Source organism: Ammodytes marinus (genome assembly GCF_949987685.1).
Source record: "Ammodytes marinus genome assembly, chromosome: 2".
Lineage (NCBI taxonomy): Eukaryota > Metazoa > Chordata > Actinopteri > Uranoscopiformes > Ammodytidae > Ammodytes > Ammodytes marinus.
Window position 1 is genome coordinate 16,931,787 of NC_137231.1, and position 19,954 is coordinate 16,951,740.

The 19,954-nt window shown below is 40.6% G+C and overlaps 1 protein-coding gene across 1 annotated transcript; it reads right to left on the reverse strand.

Annotated features, from left to right (window-relative positions):
* Positions 1-17: 17 nt before the first annotated feature.
* On the reverse strand, positions 18-18,516 carry serinc5 (serine incorporator 5). The gene is made up of 12 exons (XM_080039083.1): positions 18,379-18,516; positions 10,283-10,450; positions 7,179-7,357; positions 6,828-6,910; positions 6,621-6,714; positions 5,761-5,972; positions 5,421-5,513; positions 4,043-4,175; positions 3,400-3,469; positions 3,269-3,305; positions 2,606-2,750; positions 18-1,854 (listed from the first exon to the last, which is right to left on the reverse strand). The coding sequence occupies exons 1-12, from the start codon at positions 18,403-18,405 to the stop codon at positions 1,710-1,712; spliced, it is 1,386 nt and encodes a 461-aa protein (XP_079895209.1). The 5' UTR covers positions 18,406-18,516; the 3' UTR covers positions 18-1,709.
* Positions 18,517-19,954: the final 1,438 nt, after the last annotated feature.

Below are 19,954 nucleotides of genomic sequence, written 5' to 3' on the forward strand. Positions count from 1 at the left end.
TGGCGTTCAATGGATGTTTTATTGAAAGACTGTGGACATGTGAGCTACATCACACCCACATCTCTGTGAGGGTGTGTCTAAAAAAAGTATTTCTGTGTATGTCATGTTAGTAAACAGCCTTCATAGTGGGTCCTGCTAACTGATTTGGGATTTCTTTTTATAGCTTGATATCAAAGCTGCAGAGCGATAGGGTATTCAATAGGGTCTTCGCACATTTCTGTGCTTGGGCCCTAATAAAATGCAGAATTGTTTTCCAAAAAACACAAGTCACATGAAAGAAATATTTAGGTTTATAAAGCAGTATTAGAATGAAACTTTTTCACAGATCTTTTGCCAAAATGTACTAATAAGTTATTATGAAATACGTTAGAAATACAATTAGACAAAAGAAGAACACACTGATTTGCTGATAATGAATGATAAACAAACAACTTGCCACTGAGAATAGGTATATATTGCATTTATATACAATATTAAAAAAAAAAAAAAGTTACACAGGTAAAACACAGGTGAGTGCCTGTGTGATTTTCATTCTGTCATCAAACTCAACATCCAGTGTTGAATAATTCACTAATGCTACCTTATTCTGACCACTATTATGAGCTAGCACATGTTACAAAGACGAGGCAAAAGCCTTTACAACTGTACAGAAAACAGCTGATTTAACTGACTCTGTGTGCATGCAAATACATAATGTTCTCAGTTATATTTTTCTTTGACCAAACAATCTGATAGTTTGTTTCGTGTGTTTTTTCTGACATCTACCTTTGGCAAACATTCTTCATCTATGTCACTGCAGCTTTTCCAGAGAGGCGGCACTCTCCTAACATCAATCGTATGTAAGGCAGGTTGATTTGAAGAGCACTGCCCTGTACAACAACAATGATAACTGGAACTGGTTGAACAAATGACAATGAATTTTCCTAAGAAAAGATCTGGCTCAAAGGGAGCACTGGCTTTAATCAAATCTGAAACATTAACATTGTGATTAAGTGAAAAACATCACAACACTGGATGTCTTCATATTAAAAACAGCTTTATACGTTGCATAGAAAACTTCTAAAAAAAAGGGCGCAACATAAAGCCTAGACATACAGCTTACTTCTGGGCCTGAGAGATGCGTTTTTAAAGAGCGTCTGAGACACATCTAATACAACTAACACCACATCCCTTTGCAAAATGACCTCCGATTACTTAAGTCACTCAAATAATACAATTTATCTTGTAACAACGTCTAACACAAAATACATAGACTTTGTGGTCCAGCTTAACACAATGAAATGCTTGGCTGAGAGTGAGAATCCAAGAAAAAATCTGACACACACACACAAACACACACACACAGAAAACATATTTTCAAATCAGACATGATCGAGGAATCTGTGTTGGTTTGATGCTTCTCATGTTTCACAATGTAATTTAAAAACCCTGTGAGTAATACAAAACTCCAGGAGTAAGTGGTAGTAAAAGATAACAAAAATTACGAATTAATATCTTAATGGTGTAGAACACAGTAAAGGTAAACACTAGCGTATAAAATGAAAAAAGGCAACAGATAATCCTCCCTTTCGAATGCTGAGGGTAGTGTAGGGTTGTGTTTCAAGGTAAAAAGGGGTGGTGGGGGGTTGGTCCACTGGCTCAGCGCAAGAGTTTGTTTTTGCTTGGCCGCACCCTCAAGAGTCAGAGTATAGTCTGACTGTGGTGTCTTCCTAGGCCTCAAAACGTTTTGGGCAGACCATGGGTGCGATGAGGGTCCACATGTAGACGATGAGACAGGCCCAGCACGAGGACATCTTGATCCAGAACACAGACCAGCTCCCGTCCAACAGTTTCTCAATCCCATGGCTTTCATAACTGCAAAACACAGCGAAGCACACAGTCAAGAGTGATCCTCCTGACCTTAATTAACAATACAAAACAGTCTCAAACCTGCAATAGCCTTTTGATGCCACTGTGAAGCAGCGTAAATAAATATCCATTCTAGCCACCTTTTGGGTTGACACAGGAAACTGGTTTTGCAAATAGATAACTAACAAATTACATAACCATCTCAATTATTCATTGATAATTGTGTCAAATATACATACCCCTTCTTCGGTCTGTATTGCTCTACCAACTCCTGAGGGAAAAATCTGACTATTGACTCATCATCATCCAAGTATATTGTATCATTTAACCCTACATGCATATTGATACTGTTACTGATACATTTTTAAAGTTAATTGAACACATATTCCTGATGGGATACTTTCCAATATGCACTGCTGTAGTGTTGGTTGTGAAACCAGCTTTATGTATTTATTTCAAGTTGGTGATCTGTTGAATGAAGAGATTATCTATGTTCATGCCAAACTATCATCTCCTGTGTTACTGGATTGTTTGGACTTGTTGGTGAGCTGACTGTATTAACCAGCACATGGCAGGTTGTGAAAAGGTTAACGTGACCTCGGAGTTCTGTGGACCACCTCCATCTCGTGTTAAAGGGCTTTGTGAATTACTAAGCAAACAACAAACATGCCCGAATGTGTGTGTACATAATGACACTAATATATGCCCAAGCATTGCACCACTATCAAGAGAGTGTGTCAAACTGAACAAGACTTACTGGAACCAGTTGGTGACGGTCATCATGACATAGAGGGATCCCAGGAAGAAGACAAAATGGAAGTAGGTGTAGCTGTAGATGGTTGCCTCTCTCTCATCATACATCACATTCTGTCCTGTACCAGTCATCTCCTCATCATAGTCATCTAAAAAGCACACATTAAATGGTACAAAGAGGAAGTGGGTGATTGAGAAAATGTCTGGAACACTGACTTCAGTTGAGGTTAGTGATGACAAGAAAATATAAGCGACCTATTCCAAATTCATTCCGTACTGATTCATATTAATCATGTATTACTCCCAAATATCCCAACAGCACATGTGTTACATACGCCAGCATAGCATATAATGGTGTTTTATTTCCAGTAGGGGGCAGTGTACGCCTACCCACAATTCTGTATCGCCCTGTTTGTCCTGCTTCACTGTGTCATACTAACCTCCTAGTAACAGTGACATCATCTATGTTTGCTGACCAATACTTTCTCACCATTCCTCAATCTAGCTGAGGAATAGCAATGAGCACAACCCCTCTGTGTGTGCAAACACCACCACGGCTGGGGACGTATGCGTAGTACACACTGAACAGGCTGGAGAAGCAGGGGGGGAGACAGAGGGAGGGGAAAGAAGATGTGATAGTACAGAGAAACTGTTTGCCTTTCCTCACCTGTGTCATCTCCAAAACAGAAACAGCAGCGAGCTCTCTGCAGGATAAATAAAAACATACAGGTTTTAACTGGTCTATATATATTATATTAACTCACACACCTATTGAGATCTGAATGCTTATGCCATTACCTCAGTCTCTGGCTCACTGTTCCTACACACTCGGAGCGCTGAGGAGCTTCGCCTGGTGGTGGATGTCAAGCTAAGAGGGAGGGTGGGGAAAGAGTAAGAGATATAAAAGGCAGATGGAGAGAGAGAAAAGGTTGTTATTCCATCACTATGTATTTTTTTCCAATAATTAGCAGTATCAGATTGCTGCAGACTAGAGTCCCCATTTCTTCAGGGAACGGCCACAGGAGACATGATGCCTCCACTTGATAGAAAACACATGTGAACACACACAGACACACACACACACACACACACACACACACGCAAAAAGCCATAGTTCTTGTCCCTCACACCCTTAGCTTAGCCAGAGAGCCAATCATGCTCTGCCTCTCGACAGTCACATCCAATCAGAAACTACCCCTGTCCCTGTCGCTACAGCCTGCTATAAAATCACTTTTATTCCACATTGTTTCTAACAGATCTGCTGTTAACAGGCTTGAATTGTGGCCTTTTGCAGAATCTCTCAGCTCTATAAATTTCATGACGCAACACTAAAAAAACAGATATATTACAGGAGAATGTATGTGCATGGACATTGTGATTTGGAAAAAAAGGAAAAGCAAGAGAGGTAATGTGTGTTTGTGTGTATTTGCGTACGTCTTACCAGGAGTAAAGGATGCAGCAAAACAGGATAATGGTTCCAAAAGCTGTGACAATCTTCTTGTCGCTTTCCGACCCAAGTCCCGAGTCCAAAGGAAAGGTACACACCGTTGTGTTCTTACCATCTATTACCAGTGCTGGAGAGAAAGAATGTGCAGACAGAGATGGATCAGGAGAGAGAATAAGTAGAGGAAGTATTGTAAGGAGATTGTGAAAGAGGCAGAGAGAGTGTGTGTATGTTTTGGCACAGTGTTAGCAGCGGCAAGAGGAGGGAAAAGGGGAAATCAAGGAGAGAGAGAGAGAGTATAAAAGCACCAATATCCTCAATAACATTATGTAGTATATACTTCATTATTCATGAGGAATTTGTTGACATAAAATATTTATGGTAAGATTATCTTACTTAGTATGTCAATATAGAATGTTATCTTGACAGCTAATGTGAAAACAGGAGCACTATACCTATACTATGACTGACATGCACCTCAGACTCTACAGAGTAATTATTTTCTGGAGAATCACAACCCTCTCTAAAGCACACAGTTAAACAGGGACAATTGAATCAAGAAGATCTCTTTGGTTTATCTTAGAAAGGCTTCAAATTGCATTTGGGTTTTGTTTCTCGTTATTGATTGTTACAGTTATCACAGGTTCATTAAGCACATGATTAACAACCAATATGTATTGTTAAAATTCACTATGTCATGATGTGAGCATCAACCCTTTTTATAATCTCCTTATGTTTTAATTAAAAACTTCCAAACTGCAGTTCTGATAGACTGTCAAACTATTATCTTCTACTCACTTTTTATCAATACTAATGTAATAAATGATTTACTTTCTCAATAATAAAAAAAACAACGGAAGCCGGGAGCCTCCGCACTTTGCATTATTTTAATGCTGTTATCTCTTGAAAACAAGTGAATGAATTATCTTGGTAATTCAGTAAACACGGCTTATTTTCTGTGATCAGGAGAAAATGAAAGGTGACTTCCTCTTATTACTTATGATATTAAATGACATTATCTCGAGATCATGAGTATCTCAACTTGTTAACGTAAAAGGATGTTTCCTCTGTTGTTCATTTTCGCTGGAAAAGATAGGTAAGATAATGACATTTTAAAAAATGCAAGAACGGCTGTTAGCCTACATGGCTTCCGTGAAACGCACGCTTCTCTAAACAATTAAATGTGCACTTTGTTTTGCCGTAATTCTTTTTTCGGTCTCAGCCAACAACACTCTGTTTTGCTTTTACTATCGTGTCACTGTATCACTCTGGTTGGGCAAAAAACAACTTGATAACTGTAGTTTTCAATCCCGATATATATATATATTCATAGATGTGACTTCAAGGTGGAAGATGGGTCCCTGTTCATACTCACTTTCTTTCGGTTTGCTGGAAAAGGCTGAGAAGGTGAGGTACATGACGTACACACTGATGACCCCTGGCTGCAATAGGCCTGATGTGGGCTGCACTGTAAGGATACAAAGGTGAACATAGGATGTAATTACGAATAGCTCTCAACTCAAAGAGATTCCTGATCTTATGTGAATGCATTTAAAAAACAAATACCATGTTCGATGTATCTGAAATATGCTGAAATGTGTGAAGTTCTCTTATAGCCAAATAACCTTATACAAACTCCACCTATATCCTAAATCTAAAGCTCGTAATTGTATTTGTATAACATAGTTGAATTAGCTGATGTGCTTGGTTCTCACGTTTCTGTATGCACGGGGAGATTGCCAACAGGGAAACGATGAGGCACAAGCTGCCGTTGATGCCCAAGAAGACCTTGTTCAGCAAACAGGCTTCGGGGTGTGTGTAGAAGATACCCATAAGGACTACGGCTCCCACCGCGACAGTAAACAGCACCAGAGTCACAAAGGCCAAAGCAGCGTACCACAGCCGATTATGCTTCACTCCTGAACTCCTGCAGACAGAAAGAAAGGAAGAAAGAGGAAGAGAGGGAACACAGCAACAGAAAGGGGAAACAAATTAACCAGGGTGAAGCAAATTAAATAAGTAGAAAAGAACAACGTGAAATAAGGCAAAGAAAACAGCCAGGAATGATAAGCCTAAGAACACATTTCAAAGAAAGCCAATGTTATGTTTGGTGAGTTTGTTGTGTGTGTACCCCGAGGAGACCAGACAAGTTTATGGCTGCTAAAGTGCTCTCATGTAAATTTTCACTTAGTCTGGAAATGTTAAAAAAAAGCGGGTAAAAGTGCACACAGTAATATATATTGAGAGGTTTCGGTGTATTGTACTGGCAGTGGGTTATCTAACCAATAAAGCTTTCAGAGACAATCTGCTGTGGTATGAATGTGTCTGTGTGGGAAAGGGAAGGGGAAATGAAGTGCACACTCCTAAACCATATGCATCCTGTGAATCTGCACAGGGCCGGGCCAGGTGCCAAGCCTTCCCCCCAAACCACAAAAACACACAAAACTTCATGACTCCCACCTTCCTTGGGGTTATTTTATTGTTATCCAAATAACCTCACAGAATAGAGGGAGCTAGATTCTGAGTCACTGGCTCAAACGGGATGGGATGAGACTAAATGACATGGTGCTCTCACCAGTTTGTGTTCCATCTGTGTGCAAACTCCACCAACAGCATGAGCTGGATCCCCAGGAAAAGGAACCCGCCAGCAGCTCCTACGTAGCGCCATACTGTGGAAATTGTTTAAAATGAAAAGACCATGCATCACATATATATCTGTTTTTATTACTGTGTCTCCATTTTTTTTGTTGCAAGCACTGCTGCAGCTGTCCTACTGCTTTACCTTCCAGAAAGGTTTCCTCTCCTGGGAGGAAGAAGCCTCCAGCGCAGCAACCCGCCAGCAGAATAAACTTCAGCAACCAGAACCTGATCAATCATAAAGTTGAAAGGTTGTACATTTAAAAAATAGTGAAACATAAAATCACACAAAACATCTAAAATAATAACATACAAAATCAAGAATGTACAAAATATATAGTATGAGGAATCCAATGCCTCTGGTGATGTGGTGTAACAGGGGCTTGTGTTTATGGCACATTTGTGTTCCGGAAAACTCTTATAGATGAATGAATATCATTTAATAACCGACAGGAAAAAATAGATGCATAGAAAAAGAGAAACAAGACCTTCTTACCCGTTATGTACGGCCGCCCTGCAGCCTGTGCTGTTGTTGACCCGTATGGTGAAGATACATAAGAATAGGAAGAAGCAGGCCATGCCGAAGCACACCTTGTACACGGCAGAGTATCCAACCAGAGTTTTGCAGTACTCCCCTGCGTTCACCTTCTCACATAGCGCACCGTAGAAGGGGATCTGATTGAAAAAAAATCACAAAGCCAAAATACTTTTATTAGATCATTTTGGTGTTGAACCTTCATGTTTGTCTAGTGCAAACTTTTAGAGAAAGGCCCAATAGCATCTATTCTGAGCGTCACGCCTCTCAAGGAGCAGAAAGAAGAACAGGCAGCAACAACAACTCCTCTTTTTTTCTCCATAAAGCCCTCTTTCTCTACAGGCTGTTAGAGGGGGCCTTACAACTAACTGTCAGTGTACACAAACAAAGGACTCAGATGAATAAATTAAAACGCCTTTTGTCAGCGAGTCAGTGGGATTGGGAAGAGTTAAAATCAGAGCAAGCACTAGAGAAAGGTTGCTAGATTTATCTTAAATACACTTCTTAAAATGTATTCTGACCCACAGTGAGCTGCATGAAGAAAAAAAAGTCAATAAAGTAGATAAGGACTCTGCTGTGGCATTCAATTCAGGAAATTGGAAGTGCTTCAGTGGCTCGGTGCCAACAGAAGAGACGTTTTTTTGAAATGATAACCATGGAATGAAGGCTTAAAATATCTTGTTCCCTTGTCTGATGCCCCCTGACTGCAGAGATGTGAATCAAAAGTCAAGTACATGAGCTGCTTTTTGAAAGTAGAAATCCATTTTTGACAGAAGTTTATATCTTAAGTTTCAGATAATGAATGGTTTGAGTTGGCTTTCGAGTTATTGGCCTTTTGGTTCTTGAAGTGGTACACATGGGTGAGATACCAGCGGATTGAGTTGTCACCTCAGTGGGTAGCACAGTCCAGAGCCAGATCACAACATAGAGTAAAAAAGCCCATTTTGGAGCTTTTGTCCAATGTTGAGGACCATATTAGCATGTCCATGGTGTAGTGATTAAGAAGGAAAGGGGCCGGCTGTTTGAGACAGCTGTAAATCTCTTGAGAGAAAGACCGGCACTCTCATACTCACAATGGTTGCTCTCTTTGCAGGGACTTCCCACTGAGCTCAGTGTGTGACTGACAGTGTGCATGTATACGTGTATATATTTATGTGTGTAACCCAGCAGGCTTTGTGTGGGGCTAGCAGAGGCCATTTTGTGCCTGGTTGGGCTTTTTAAAAAGGTTCTCCTCACACGGTAGGGAGGCATTTTATCACTGTACAGTAGACACTGGTGAAAAAAGAGAAAAGAAAAACACAGCAGAAGAAGATTGGTGGAAAAATATTGCTGTCAGCAAATAAGCGCTCTCAGTTGAGAAAGCTTGCGGCCATTGCCATAGTAACACAGTCCCCTGAGGGATCTTCTTCCCAGTTATAGAAACAGTATTCTCTGTTTATTCTGTCTAGCCTAGAGTATGCTTATATGCACACTGTACGTACTGTGCAGTGCCTCCGAACATCAAACATCTTTTTTTCAGGCTCAAATACTCTATGCTATTAATATTAAAAGAGACGAAAGGATGAAAAGGTGATGTGTCAGGACATCATCTCTTACACCAAACTGTTACTACCGTTTGACTCACACAGATGGTGGACGACAACTAAACTACAGTATATTGTACCATAACAGCATCCAGAGAAGCCTCCCAGTTGAGTTGGACTTTTTCAGAAACAACCACAGAGAGTCAGTCTGGCACAAATCCTACGTTATGATGCTTCAAAGAGGTAACATGGGGGGGGGGGGGGACAAGAAAGCTGTAAAGATCAAAAGACCTAGCAGTAAGCCACTAGTGTATTTCTCAACTTCCAAAATACAAAAAGCTACCAGCCTGAACTCCTGACTCCACAACCCTGGTCTTGCTACTGGGAAGATACACATGGGATCTCCAGGTGAAATAGTCATATGTCTGATTTGCCAGTAGCAATTTTTAATGTTAGAGTTGAACAGGTGATACCAGTATATTCCCTGAAATGTTAAGACAATTTGTAGCAGAGAGTAATAAACACCAAGGTTGGCTCACCTGACACGAAAGCACAATTTCAAAATATATGTGATATGGTAACAGACATTTTACAGTTGCCAACTTCTGCAAAGTGAAGCCTGAGGAGAGTACAGTGAAAGGCCAAAACGTGTAAAAGGTCACAGTATTGAGGCTAGTGTTGGCTTGGTTACTAGAGCTTCTGAGCCGACCCCCCACTCTTCTATTCATTAATCTAAGCCATTTGCAATGCATGGGCAGCATTACAACTTTAAAGAAAAAGCCAAGACTTTAAAACAGACTTAAATAAATATTAAAACAAATCGTATTTCACATTTTCAGATTCTTCTGAGTCACATCTCACTGGTAAACAGAAATAAACTTCCCTGAAGATTAGGACCAAATGGTTAAGACCAAATCATATACAGCCCAATAACCGTAATGTCTGTGGAGACAGCGATTCTGTTCAAATCAGTGAATATCTCCTCACGATCTGCTATACCTGACCGTACTGTGTGTGCACTCCAGTGTTAATCCGCAGCCTAGGCTCTGTAAATGGGTATGTTGCTAGCTAAGGTGGCCCCCTTTGTTTACGTACCCTTGGTGAGATACCAGTTTACAGAGCATAGGCTGTGTATTAATCAACACCAGATTTTTTTTTAGTGCACACACAGTATGGACAGGTAGCACATTGTGAGGAGATATTCACTGCTTTTGACAAAAAGTGATTTTGACAACAAGCGTCCTCCAAGAAGCCAGCAGTCATTCCATTACATACACAACTGTGGGTCACTGTATGTGTTCTGTTTGTTTCCTGCATTCTTGTCTTCGTCAAATTAATAATTGAAATACATAATATTCTGCCATTTTACACAATATGTGTGTATATGGAGAGAGTGATTTCTTTGTTTCTTTGTGGTCATAGTCTTTTTGTTGTTGTGCTTTGGCAAAGCATGTCTAATGCCTTTCCAGTATAAATCCTTTTAAATTGAATTACAATTGAATTGAATGATTCTCTTCTGCATGGGATTTGTGTACTACTTACTTTGTCTTTCAACTCCTGCTCTACAGTGGGGGACATCATGACGACACAGATGATGGTGACCAGCAGGAAGTAGAGGGCATACATGATGCGGGTCCCTGTGGACTGTTTGATCTTGGGGCAGCAGTTACAGCAGCAGGAGCAGGCAGCCGAGCCGCAGCAGCAGGCCAGCTGCACAGGGAGGGAAGGGATAAACATTAAAAATATCTCTTTGTGAATTTTCTACAACATTATAAGCCATCCAACACAGACATGATGTATTTATGGGGCACTTTGGTTTGGGCTGAACATTGAAATTATTGGAAGGGGACAACAACAAAAAAGTATCATTATGAGGCAAAAAAATGCTGATTAAATGAATTAGAAGACGTCTAACATTCAATAATTGTAAAAGTTCTGCAACAGTAAAATTATAGACAGTGAGCAGTGGACAAAAGATAAAAACAGAAATAGACAAGACAGAAAATAAAAGATCCCTTTAGTGAGAATTCAAGACATTATACTTGGAGCCAAGATACTCAAATACTGACGATTATAGAGGAATTGTCTAATGTTTTATAGTCCATTTGTACAGCCCCAAATCACAATTTTGACAACTTTTGCAGTAGAACACACACGTCTGACTGTCTCTTTGCGCATTCATCGTTTCTATCACGAGGGGGCAAATCCCTCCCCCTCCTTTGCAGTCTCAACTCTTGTCTGAAAATGAATACACACACTCACAGAGGCCTACTCTGTTTCTTCCACGAAGGCCCTCATACAGCAGAACAGTCTCAAAAGGACAAGCCCAGATTTCTATTTAGAAAAGAGTAAGCTATATAATTATATACCAGAGTGTATTTCTGTAGCCACCCCACCCAGCTTGTATATACCTCCCCACTCCTCAGACTGCAGAACACACACTACTGTGGTGAGTGTGGTCAACTTCTTCTGATGCGGTCTACAGAAGAGGTGTGGCACACTGCAGGTGGGCTTCAACGCCCCGTTTTCCATTGTATGCTTTCCCCATGTTTATATGGGTTTCATGCTAAGGCTAGTCTAACCATGGTCGAGTCTTTTTTTAGGCTACATAGACAACTTGTCTCCAACTATACTGTCATTTTGGCATTAGGTGAGAGGGAGCAAATGATGGGCTATGACTTTGTAACAACGGCTGACCCACCAACTGGCAATTATCATGACTGCGTTAGAGACAGACACATCTAATGGGAATCCAGTACAGTCTAATGATATCTCTGTCTGACTGAAGGACACATACCTTAGCCTTAAGCAAAAGGGAGCAGTAAATGCCACCAAAAAACAGTCCTTCTCTTCCGTGACTGAAGTGTTAATATATCTCTGCAATACCTTTTCACCTTCTTGCACTTTTGTCTTAGGAGTCAGTCAAGACAGGAAATGAGAGTAGAGATACAGGGGGCAATGACAGGCAACAAATGTCCCCAATCGCACTCAAGGATGTTTCAAATACATTGTTAGATTCATTTTTCAAGAAGGAAAGTTGTTATTGTTTTTTTTTTTTAATTTTAAATTATTTTGGGGGCAATAATATATACTGTATAAGAAAGTATAATCATAACCAAGGCATAATCCAAAATCCGATGTACTTAGTTCAGATAAATCTCAACAACAAAGAATATTATGCACAGTACCTCACATTGTAATATATACAATAAATTATTTAGAATTCAAGGTGTATACTTTATTTATCTGTACTACTTTATTTTCATGTAGGTTAATTTACTACTTTAATTTTTTATGAGCATTGTCAGATTCATAAACCCGAAGGCCACAAGAACACACCTTATGTAGCTTTAACTTTATCCTGGCAATGTGGGATTTAAATACAGATCCTCTGGTGATAGATAATACATTTTTTATACATGCAAGATCACTTCAATTTGCCTTTCAGTCTTAACGTAATCTCAGCCCCTGTCTGTCCTAAACTGGGGGTCTGCAATCCGGCCGGGGTTTTCTGATGCAGTTAAGCCAGCGTGCAACATTGTCTGATGTGTTGCGTTCCGCTCCAGCTGCCACTAATGTGTGTGGTATGCTCCGGACTCGTGCATCTGCACAGGCACATGTTCAGGATCAAGCTTCTCTGCCCACATGGCCATGCCTCCCTGCTCTCCCTTTCAGGAGGTTTCCCCTGATGGTCTTTTCTACATGACTCACTTATCATTAATAATTTTTTTTAACTTGAGCTAAAGAATGGTTAATAATAGCCTTGCCTTTTTTCATGCAGGGTATTGTTGTTTAAAAGTTTCTCTAAACAGTTCTGCATGTGAAACCAAGCTCAAACATGTTTCTGTTTCCGTCTACTCTCATGCTAGCTGCTTAACGTTTGTAGGCAACACATACAAGTCCTCTGTGATGCTTTGATGTCAGATCAAACGGCTAAAAACAGAATGGGGACCAGATTATTCCTAATCAGGATTCAAAAGGGGTTTGTTAATTTCCATTCATAAATAACTGTTGAAGTGGGCATTAAGGACATAGGCCGCATGAACACAATACCAGTGCTTGAGAGCGCGTAAGAGGTTCGAAATTCTGCCTTCAAGGCTGCATGTGCACATTTCTGCTTTTATGCACACAGACATCTAGCCAGTAATCTAAACACAAGTGTTATGTATGTGGCCCCCTGGTCTCCAGTTGACTACACACAGCTTAAGAGGATAAGCCGTATTCTTTGTCAGTGCTGCACCCACATGTCTTTCTCAATGGGCGATTAATTAACCACAACGGACTGAAAGTAAGCAGGGGGGGGGAAACGGGATAATTTAATTTGTGAGGGTGTTTAGATTTCATTAGTTAAGGGGGTGTTTCACTGGCGGATTGCACACAGCAAGAAGGGGGTCAACAGCAGAACTGATGGAGGGAGGGGAACCAAGAGAGGGGAACGTTTAGGGGCATTCCACTATACACAGATAAAACAAGAGTAGCCATGGTAACCAACACTAAATGCTTCATGGGTCATCCAACCCCCCTCGTCCACTGCCCCCACCAACATGTCGACAGGTGGTCGGCGTGTCTGCAGTGTACACCCCTACTCCTTCGGTATCAACCCCCAACTAGTTTGTCATATTGCACTAGTAGCCACCATAGGTAGCCACCCATCTCAGAAATCCTCATACAATTCTACTGCATATAAGGCACTTTAGCCACTGGCTAAGTATAACCTAGTCCAGCTTTAACCGACTTTAAAATTGCCAAGTCTCTCACAACCCTCCTCTGAAGGCACCAAGCTACACTACATTGGGATTGTGGGACTCTCAACAGACAAAGGCCCATCTCTTCCTCACTCAGCCCTTAGCTCTCTTTCACTCTCTCTCTCTCTCTCTCTCTCTCTTCCTCTCATTTCCTCCGTCCTCCCCCACCCTGTTACTTGTTGGCTCGTCGTTGTCGTCAATCTCTTGTCCCTTTTTTCCCCTATTTTCTGCTACCTCACCCTTTCATTGTTAAGCTGCTGCCCTTTACCCTAAATCACTCACTCCCTAACGCTCAGCTATACTTTACAGCTGTTTTAAGAGTTGGGGTGAAAGACGATACTGCTCAAAGGAAGTGGAGAGGATGGTCAGGACACAGCAGTGAGAAGAATACCCTCAGGAAATGGACCCAGATGCCATTCGAAATGAAGCGCACGCAGCCATCAGCCAGACACAGCATTAGTCTGGACTCTCTGACAGTTGGATGCTAGCTTTACATCAACACATGTGATACAGTCACATTCCTAAGACAGCACCTGGGATACCACTGTTTGCTGTTTATCAGAGCATTGATGACGATAATAACCATTTTTTCTCCTCTTTAATCTGAAACCAAAAGTGATGAAAAGGATCGCAGTTTTAACAAAAAGGAAATGTCGAGAGTCGCCTACATCAAAACACATTGGGGTAAAACTCTGGAGCATGTATAGCCAAGCAGACACAACTGCTTACGCAATACAAACACACCAACCACAAAAATAGGTCACACACTGTAACCACACTGCAAGCACAGCACAGGAGAATAAAGAGTGGGTTGACACATAAAGAGGCAGTTTTCTCCTTCAGCTAGTCAACCAGCCAGGGAGATGTGTCAAAAAGTTTACACATGTTACGAATTGAGGACATGATCATCTGAGAAAATCTGGAAAAAGTACCTAAAGAACAAACCGAGCACCATTGTTACTACATGGGGAATTTCAGTATTTGGCACCAAGCAACAAAGAAAAAGATATGTTCCTGTGTCTGTGAGACAGATTCCCCCTCCCAATGTTTGAACAGAAGGGAAAACTACTTGCATCAGCTGATTTGAGATGCTGAATGTATGTTTGTTGGGAGAATGTGGCAACAATTTCAAACCAATGCTGCATCTTTGGTTGCACTGTATATGACTCCAACCATTATTGTGGTTGTTCATTGATTCATCACATCTTATACAGTCTGATAGAGTAGGTGCTATATAACTGCGGAAATTCCCTGTTAGTTACAGCTTAATGATAGCGGGGACTGGATAGAGTTGACCACAATGAATCGTGGCAGAGCAAGGGCTCAGTCGAAACTGTAGACACACCCTCTTAACTCAAATTACAACAATGCTTTGTGTTGAACGGAGGAAGATGTAAAAAGCAGAGCGAAAAAAAATGGAAAGGGCATGTTAAAACAATAACACTGAAGGCAGAATATTTTTCACACACAAGGTTAGGTTGGCGCAAGCTGCAGACCCAGTAGTCCTACTCCATTTCCCCTTATATCGTGAGTGACAGCTCCACTATTGTCTATATATCTAGGCAGCTGTATACACACAGCAAAAATGTATCACTGCTCTGTTTCCTATACACAAAAGGAGGTCTTTGCTTCTTTCTTGGCAAATACAGACCCCTAGCTACAACCAACAGAGAGAAACTTAAGTCCAATGGACAGAAAAAAAGACAAAGAAGAACAGAGGTGCAGTGAAGAGCTGAAAAAGCCCCAAAATGAAACAATCCCTGGAGAGACAAAGAGGTAAGCCACAAAAATAACTAAAGAAAAAGACCAAACAAGTACGGGAAGACAGTCAAAATACCATCCCCTATCAGATCAATGGGCATATCAAACGTCATGCTGTGTTTACCCAGAGGCCTGCTTCACTTCCCAAAGTGTATTGTTTACTAGTGTAAAGCTTCAGTAATGAAGAACTGCACACCGTTTCATGATGTTCCTAACTAGTCTTACTGCAATTCAACTGATGTCATGCATCCCATGCAAAGTGTAAGCTGGCATTTCACATGATTACATCAGCACAAGAAAAAGAACATGACAGACAAGACATGGGAAGAAGCGCTAAGGGGGAGCTTGAAGAAAGACATAATGGCTGTCGTATCACAGTTCGGATGGAGACAAATGAGATTAAATATTTCCAATGTTGTCCGTGTGAGAAAACAACCTCCTGTGGCTGCTGCTGACCACGGCAAAAACTCCTGAAGGGAAGCTGAAAATAGCAGACTTGATGTCGCACATGGGCACAGTTGGCCAGGAATTCAAATCGCATGAGGGACAAAGTGGAGAGCTATCCGGATGTTTGGGGGCCATATCTACACCTGTTTTTCGGATAAAACAGCCTCAGTGCTGTGACTTCTGCAACAAGTACTCAAGAAGTGTGTGTGAGTGTTTCTGGGCTGCAGGTAAACATTTAGTGATAAGTTCAGGATTTCACAATATTTGCTTATGTACGACATCCTATTTCAGTCAACTGGCATTCTTATGAATTGCAGTCATCTTCTTCTCAGATACACCGCCCTCAAATCCCCATTTCTCGACAAACACATTTTTTTATCTTGCACCACCCTGATCGAGGCAAACTAGCCAAAACATTTGAAAAAGCTTGGTCTACTTGAGAGAGTTGTGTGCAAGGTTAAAATGCGTTTTGCTTGCACGTCATCCACAAATGCCAGGGTGTCAGTTCAGTTCTTCACGTCCAACCCAAGTGTCTTTTATCTTGCCGAACACAAGCTATCCTCTAGGTCCTCCTGACACATGTTCCCTGTCAAAGATAGCCTGTGCCAGTAGATGGTTGCTAACAGAAACCCATATGCTTCCAGTCCTGTTCCATTCTCACAGCTAACACTTGCAGCGCTTTGGTCAAAAACCTTGATCCAACAGCCTACCCCCTATCCCATGACAACATGGCATACATCCTTGTTCTCCCACTGAGGAATTATGTTGTGAGCTGCTCCCACACCATGCATGCTCCTCTCTCTCCAATACTAACCCAAACAACGCCCCCCCTCCCTTCATTTCCACCTATGAGCCAAAGAGGAAATTAACACACCACACATCAATGTGGCAACACTTCGCCTCTATAGGGGCACATATATGCACAGGCAAGAAAATGTAATTATAAATGTACATATGAATAGAGAGGGCGAGAAAACTAAATGGGGTGTCCGTGACAGGGATTAGCGCACCACGTATTGTTTGCCCTCCATTTTCTCTTAATCCTTCCCTGTTTCCATCGTTCTCCGAAATAAAAAAACAGGAAACAGAAGTAAGCATTGTGTCTGTGTAATTAACTTATTGACCATAACAGCTCAGCACTGTGGTGACCCTGTGGTCAAAACAATCCATTAGTAAAAAAAAAGAAGAAAAAAAAAGACATTCACCACCGAATAGAGTGAAGAGTGTACTTTGTCAGTCTGACCATGGACTGCATATTTGTAGTTGAAACCTAGTGTAGGGAGAGCAAGGGAGGTAACATGGTATAACTTGCCCTGCCATGAGCTGATAACGTTTAATGAAAACGTAATCACTCCACGCAGCAAACCAACTTGTTCATCCATACAAGATCAAACGTACCAAGTACACTAGTTTACCCCAGGTCAGAGGAAAACACATACAATCAGGAAAATAACACAATACACTCCAAACAGCACGATATCACATACGTATATGGACCTCTGGCTGCTGTTTCAAAGTACCGCCGCAACTTTATATTACTTAGAGCCCTCAAAATATTAAGATACACACAAACAATGTTACAACCAAATTACCATTATCTGCTAATTTGCAAATGATGTGTCACTGATCTTTTTAGAAAAGGTCAAACATGTGTAATGAAATAGCCGTCCAAATTTTCGGAAGCCGTTGACATATTCAAATGGCTCCTTTTGTTCAATCAAGCATCCAGAAATAATTAATAAAGAATCAACATTGGTGTTATTTTCCAAACAACACATGATAAGTCATTGTTTCAGCTCTACAATTAGGCCATCCATTAGCCTATATATATATGAGTAGGCTAGGCCTACATAATAGGGTTTACAATGAGTGATTCCACAATGGAAAATATTATGTTCCCCTCTTGAAACAAACAAACACATTTTCACAATGTATAGGCCTAGTCATTTGAAAGCTATTCTGAACCCCTAAACAATATTGTTTGAAACACAAAAGTAAAAACCATAAGACTTGGGTAGGCCTATAACATATAGGCCTATATGTGATAGAAGAAATAGGCTAATAGCGAGAAATGACCTTAAGTTTTTGGGAGCTGGGGACCATGATGTTTCTTCTTGTGAAAAGTGCAAATGTGCACAAGGCCTACTGTAAGATAATAAGAAACACACACAACGTCTATCACCCATATCCAAAAATGCCCCATAGGATATGAGTACTGTCAACCCACAACATTAAACTGCTTCTCTATAACACATCTGTAAAGCCACTAAGAGACTTCTGATAGCAGCAGGCTATAGTCTGTTCCTCGCTGTAGCCTACGCTCGTTGACTCATCTCTTTGTCTTTCTACGATTGTATACGTTTCTGCAGTGAAGTCATTCAATCATTTCACCGATGGAATTACAGTAGGCTATTTTAACGTTGCTATAAAATGAATTACCCTGGCTGACAATAACCTATGCCTATGTGAACGTTTGGAATAACCGCGATTTTATTTATTTTTTAAAACAGTGACTCGCGTTAGCTTATGGTGAGTGGCTACATATGGACACAAAGAGTAAACAAAAAAGGAAACAACAGTCGACGTCACCCCCCAGCATAACGCTGAACTGTAACGGCTCATTGTATCTTTCACAGACGGTAGACAATTAAAAAACAGTAGGAAGTCCGAGATTTGGTTCCTCACCTGCGAGATACAACACGGAGTACACATTTTTAAGGGCAGATAATAAATATAATCCGAATTCAGAGTGCCACGACGAGCTCGCTGCTTTCCTCAGTCGCTTTCTGCTGCTTCAACATGAAATCACCGCCGGCAGCCAGCAGCACACGGGGAACAAACGCGCCTGTCCTCACTCACTGCTCCGTCCTGTCTCTCCTCCTCCTCCTCCCCCTCCCGGTGTCTCTCCTCCCACTAGCCAAACACAATGCTGTGCTGCCTAGAGAGCATAAAGAAGTTGTTGAAACCAGATTACAATTCTTTTCATAATGTAGTTGGCTATAATATACAATATGACAAGTAACTTTTTCTTAGACAATACAACCACAACATAACCCATTTATGTTAAATATTGCCACCTCCTTGTGCAAAATACTTAATATAGGCTAAAGCCCTGGACTAATCATATATAGGCTACTTTTGCAGAAGTGGACAGAACTATTTTATGATTTTTTCACCCTTTTTTTCTTGTTTACAGTAGGCTAGTATTTAGTTTTTGATATAGAAGTTTAAGAGTCACTTTTAGATTTGGCCTTTGTTGTGATTTTAAATATGTTTATTGTATGTTTAACTGTAATCTCATTTCCATTTGACACAGCAGAAAAAGGGAGGAAAGCATTATTCTAATGGCATCTTGTGTTGTATCATAGGCCCATTGGTCTATGAAATAGGCGAGAAATGAAATTTAAAATTAAAGATCAGTAGTATCTGCTGTATGAGTGATTTGCAATGGAAATTCCTGTTATCATCACATTTCCTGTTAAACTCATGTGTTTTACATTTGACCGTGTGTTTCCCAATATGATTATGCCTTCCTTTGCATACTGTATAAGTGTGCAATGGTACTAAAATTTCAAGGTTGTTGTGAAAGGTAGCCTATTTGTAAAATAGTTTATCTTGTAGGTAGAGGCCTTACTCAGCCTGTGTCTTTTTTTCCTGTGAAATTAACAAAGTATCTCTAGATATTGATGTGAGCGTGTGAAAGAGTCGGAGGAGTAGTGGCAGCTGGGAAAAAACATGGATAAGATAAGAACAATGAGTCCTAAGATGAGAAAGTGTCTTCAAGGTCAAGGTTCCTGCTGCTATAGGCTACTGTGCATATTTTATCTCCAAAGTAGCATACTATAAAAGCTGATGCAGTAGTTCCTCTAGCAGTCATCTCTATTAGCTGATCATGACTCCTGCTTGCAAGCATAAAGATCCACTTAGGATTCAATTATAGTGTCTTTTGGCGTTTAATTACCAACCCTTATCTGCACTAGAAAAGCATTGATTTCTCAGTTTCTGCGGCAGATCCTACAAATTATATTGTTAGTACATTTGTTATAACCACATTTAAGCCAACTAGCATACCGTTCATGCATATGAGGCAATGTATGTCATCAAATTTTCTCTGAAATGTGCGAGTTTTTTGGTGGTGTAAAAATAATTCCAACAGCTTTTTATAATAGCTTTATGAAAGATCATTGTAATGTACACAGAAGCATATGGTAAGCAAAGTTTCGGCAATAAAGAATGGTAAGATCTTCTCATAGCTGGATAA

Coding starts and splice junctions, on each gene's coding strand:
- serinc5 (XM_080039083.1), bottom strand. CDS start 18,405: ATGTGTACTCCGTGTTGTATCTCGCAG. Junction 6,715..6,827: donor AGAGGAAACCTTTCTGGAAG/GTAAAGCAGTAG, acceptor CAATTTCCACAG/TATGGCGCTACGTAGGAGCT. Junction 1,855..2,605: donor ACCGTCACCAACTGGTTCCA/GTAAGTCTTGTT, acceptor TGTGTTTTGCAG/TTATGAAAGCCATGGGATTG.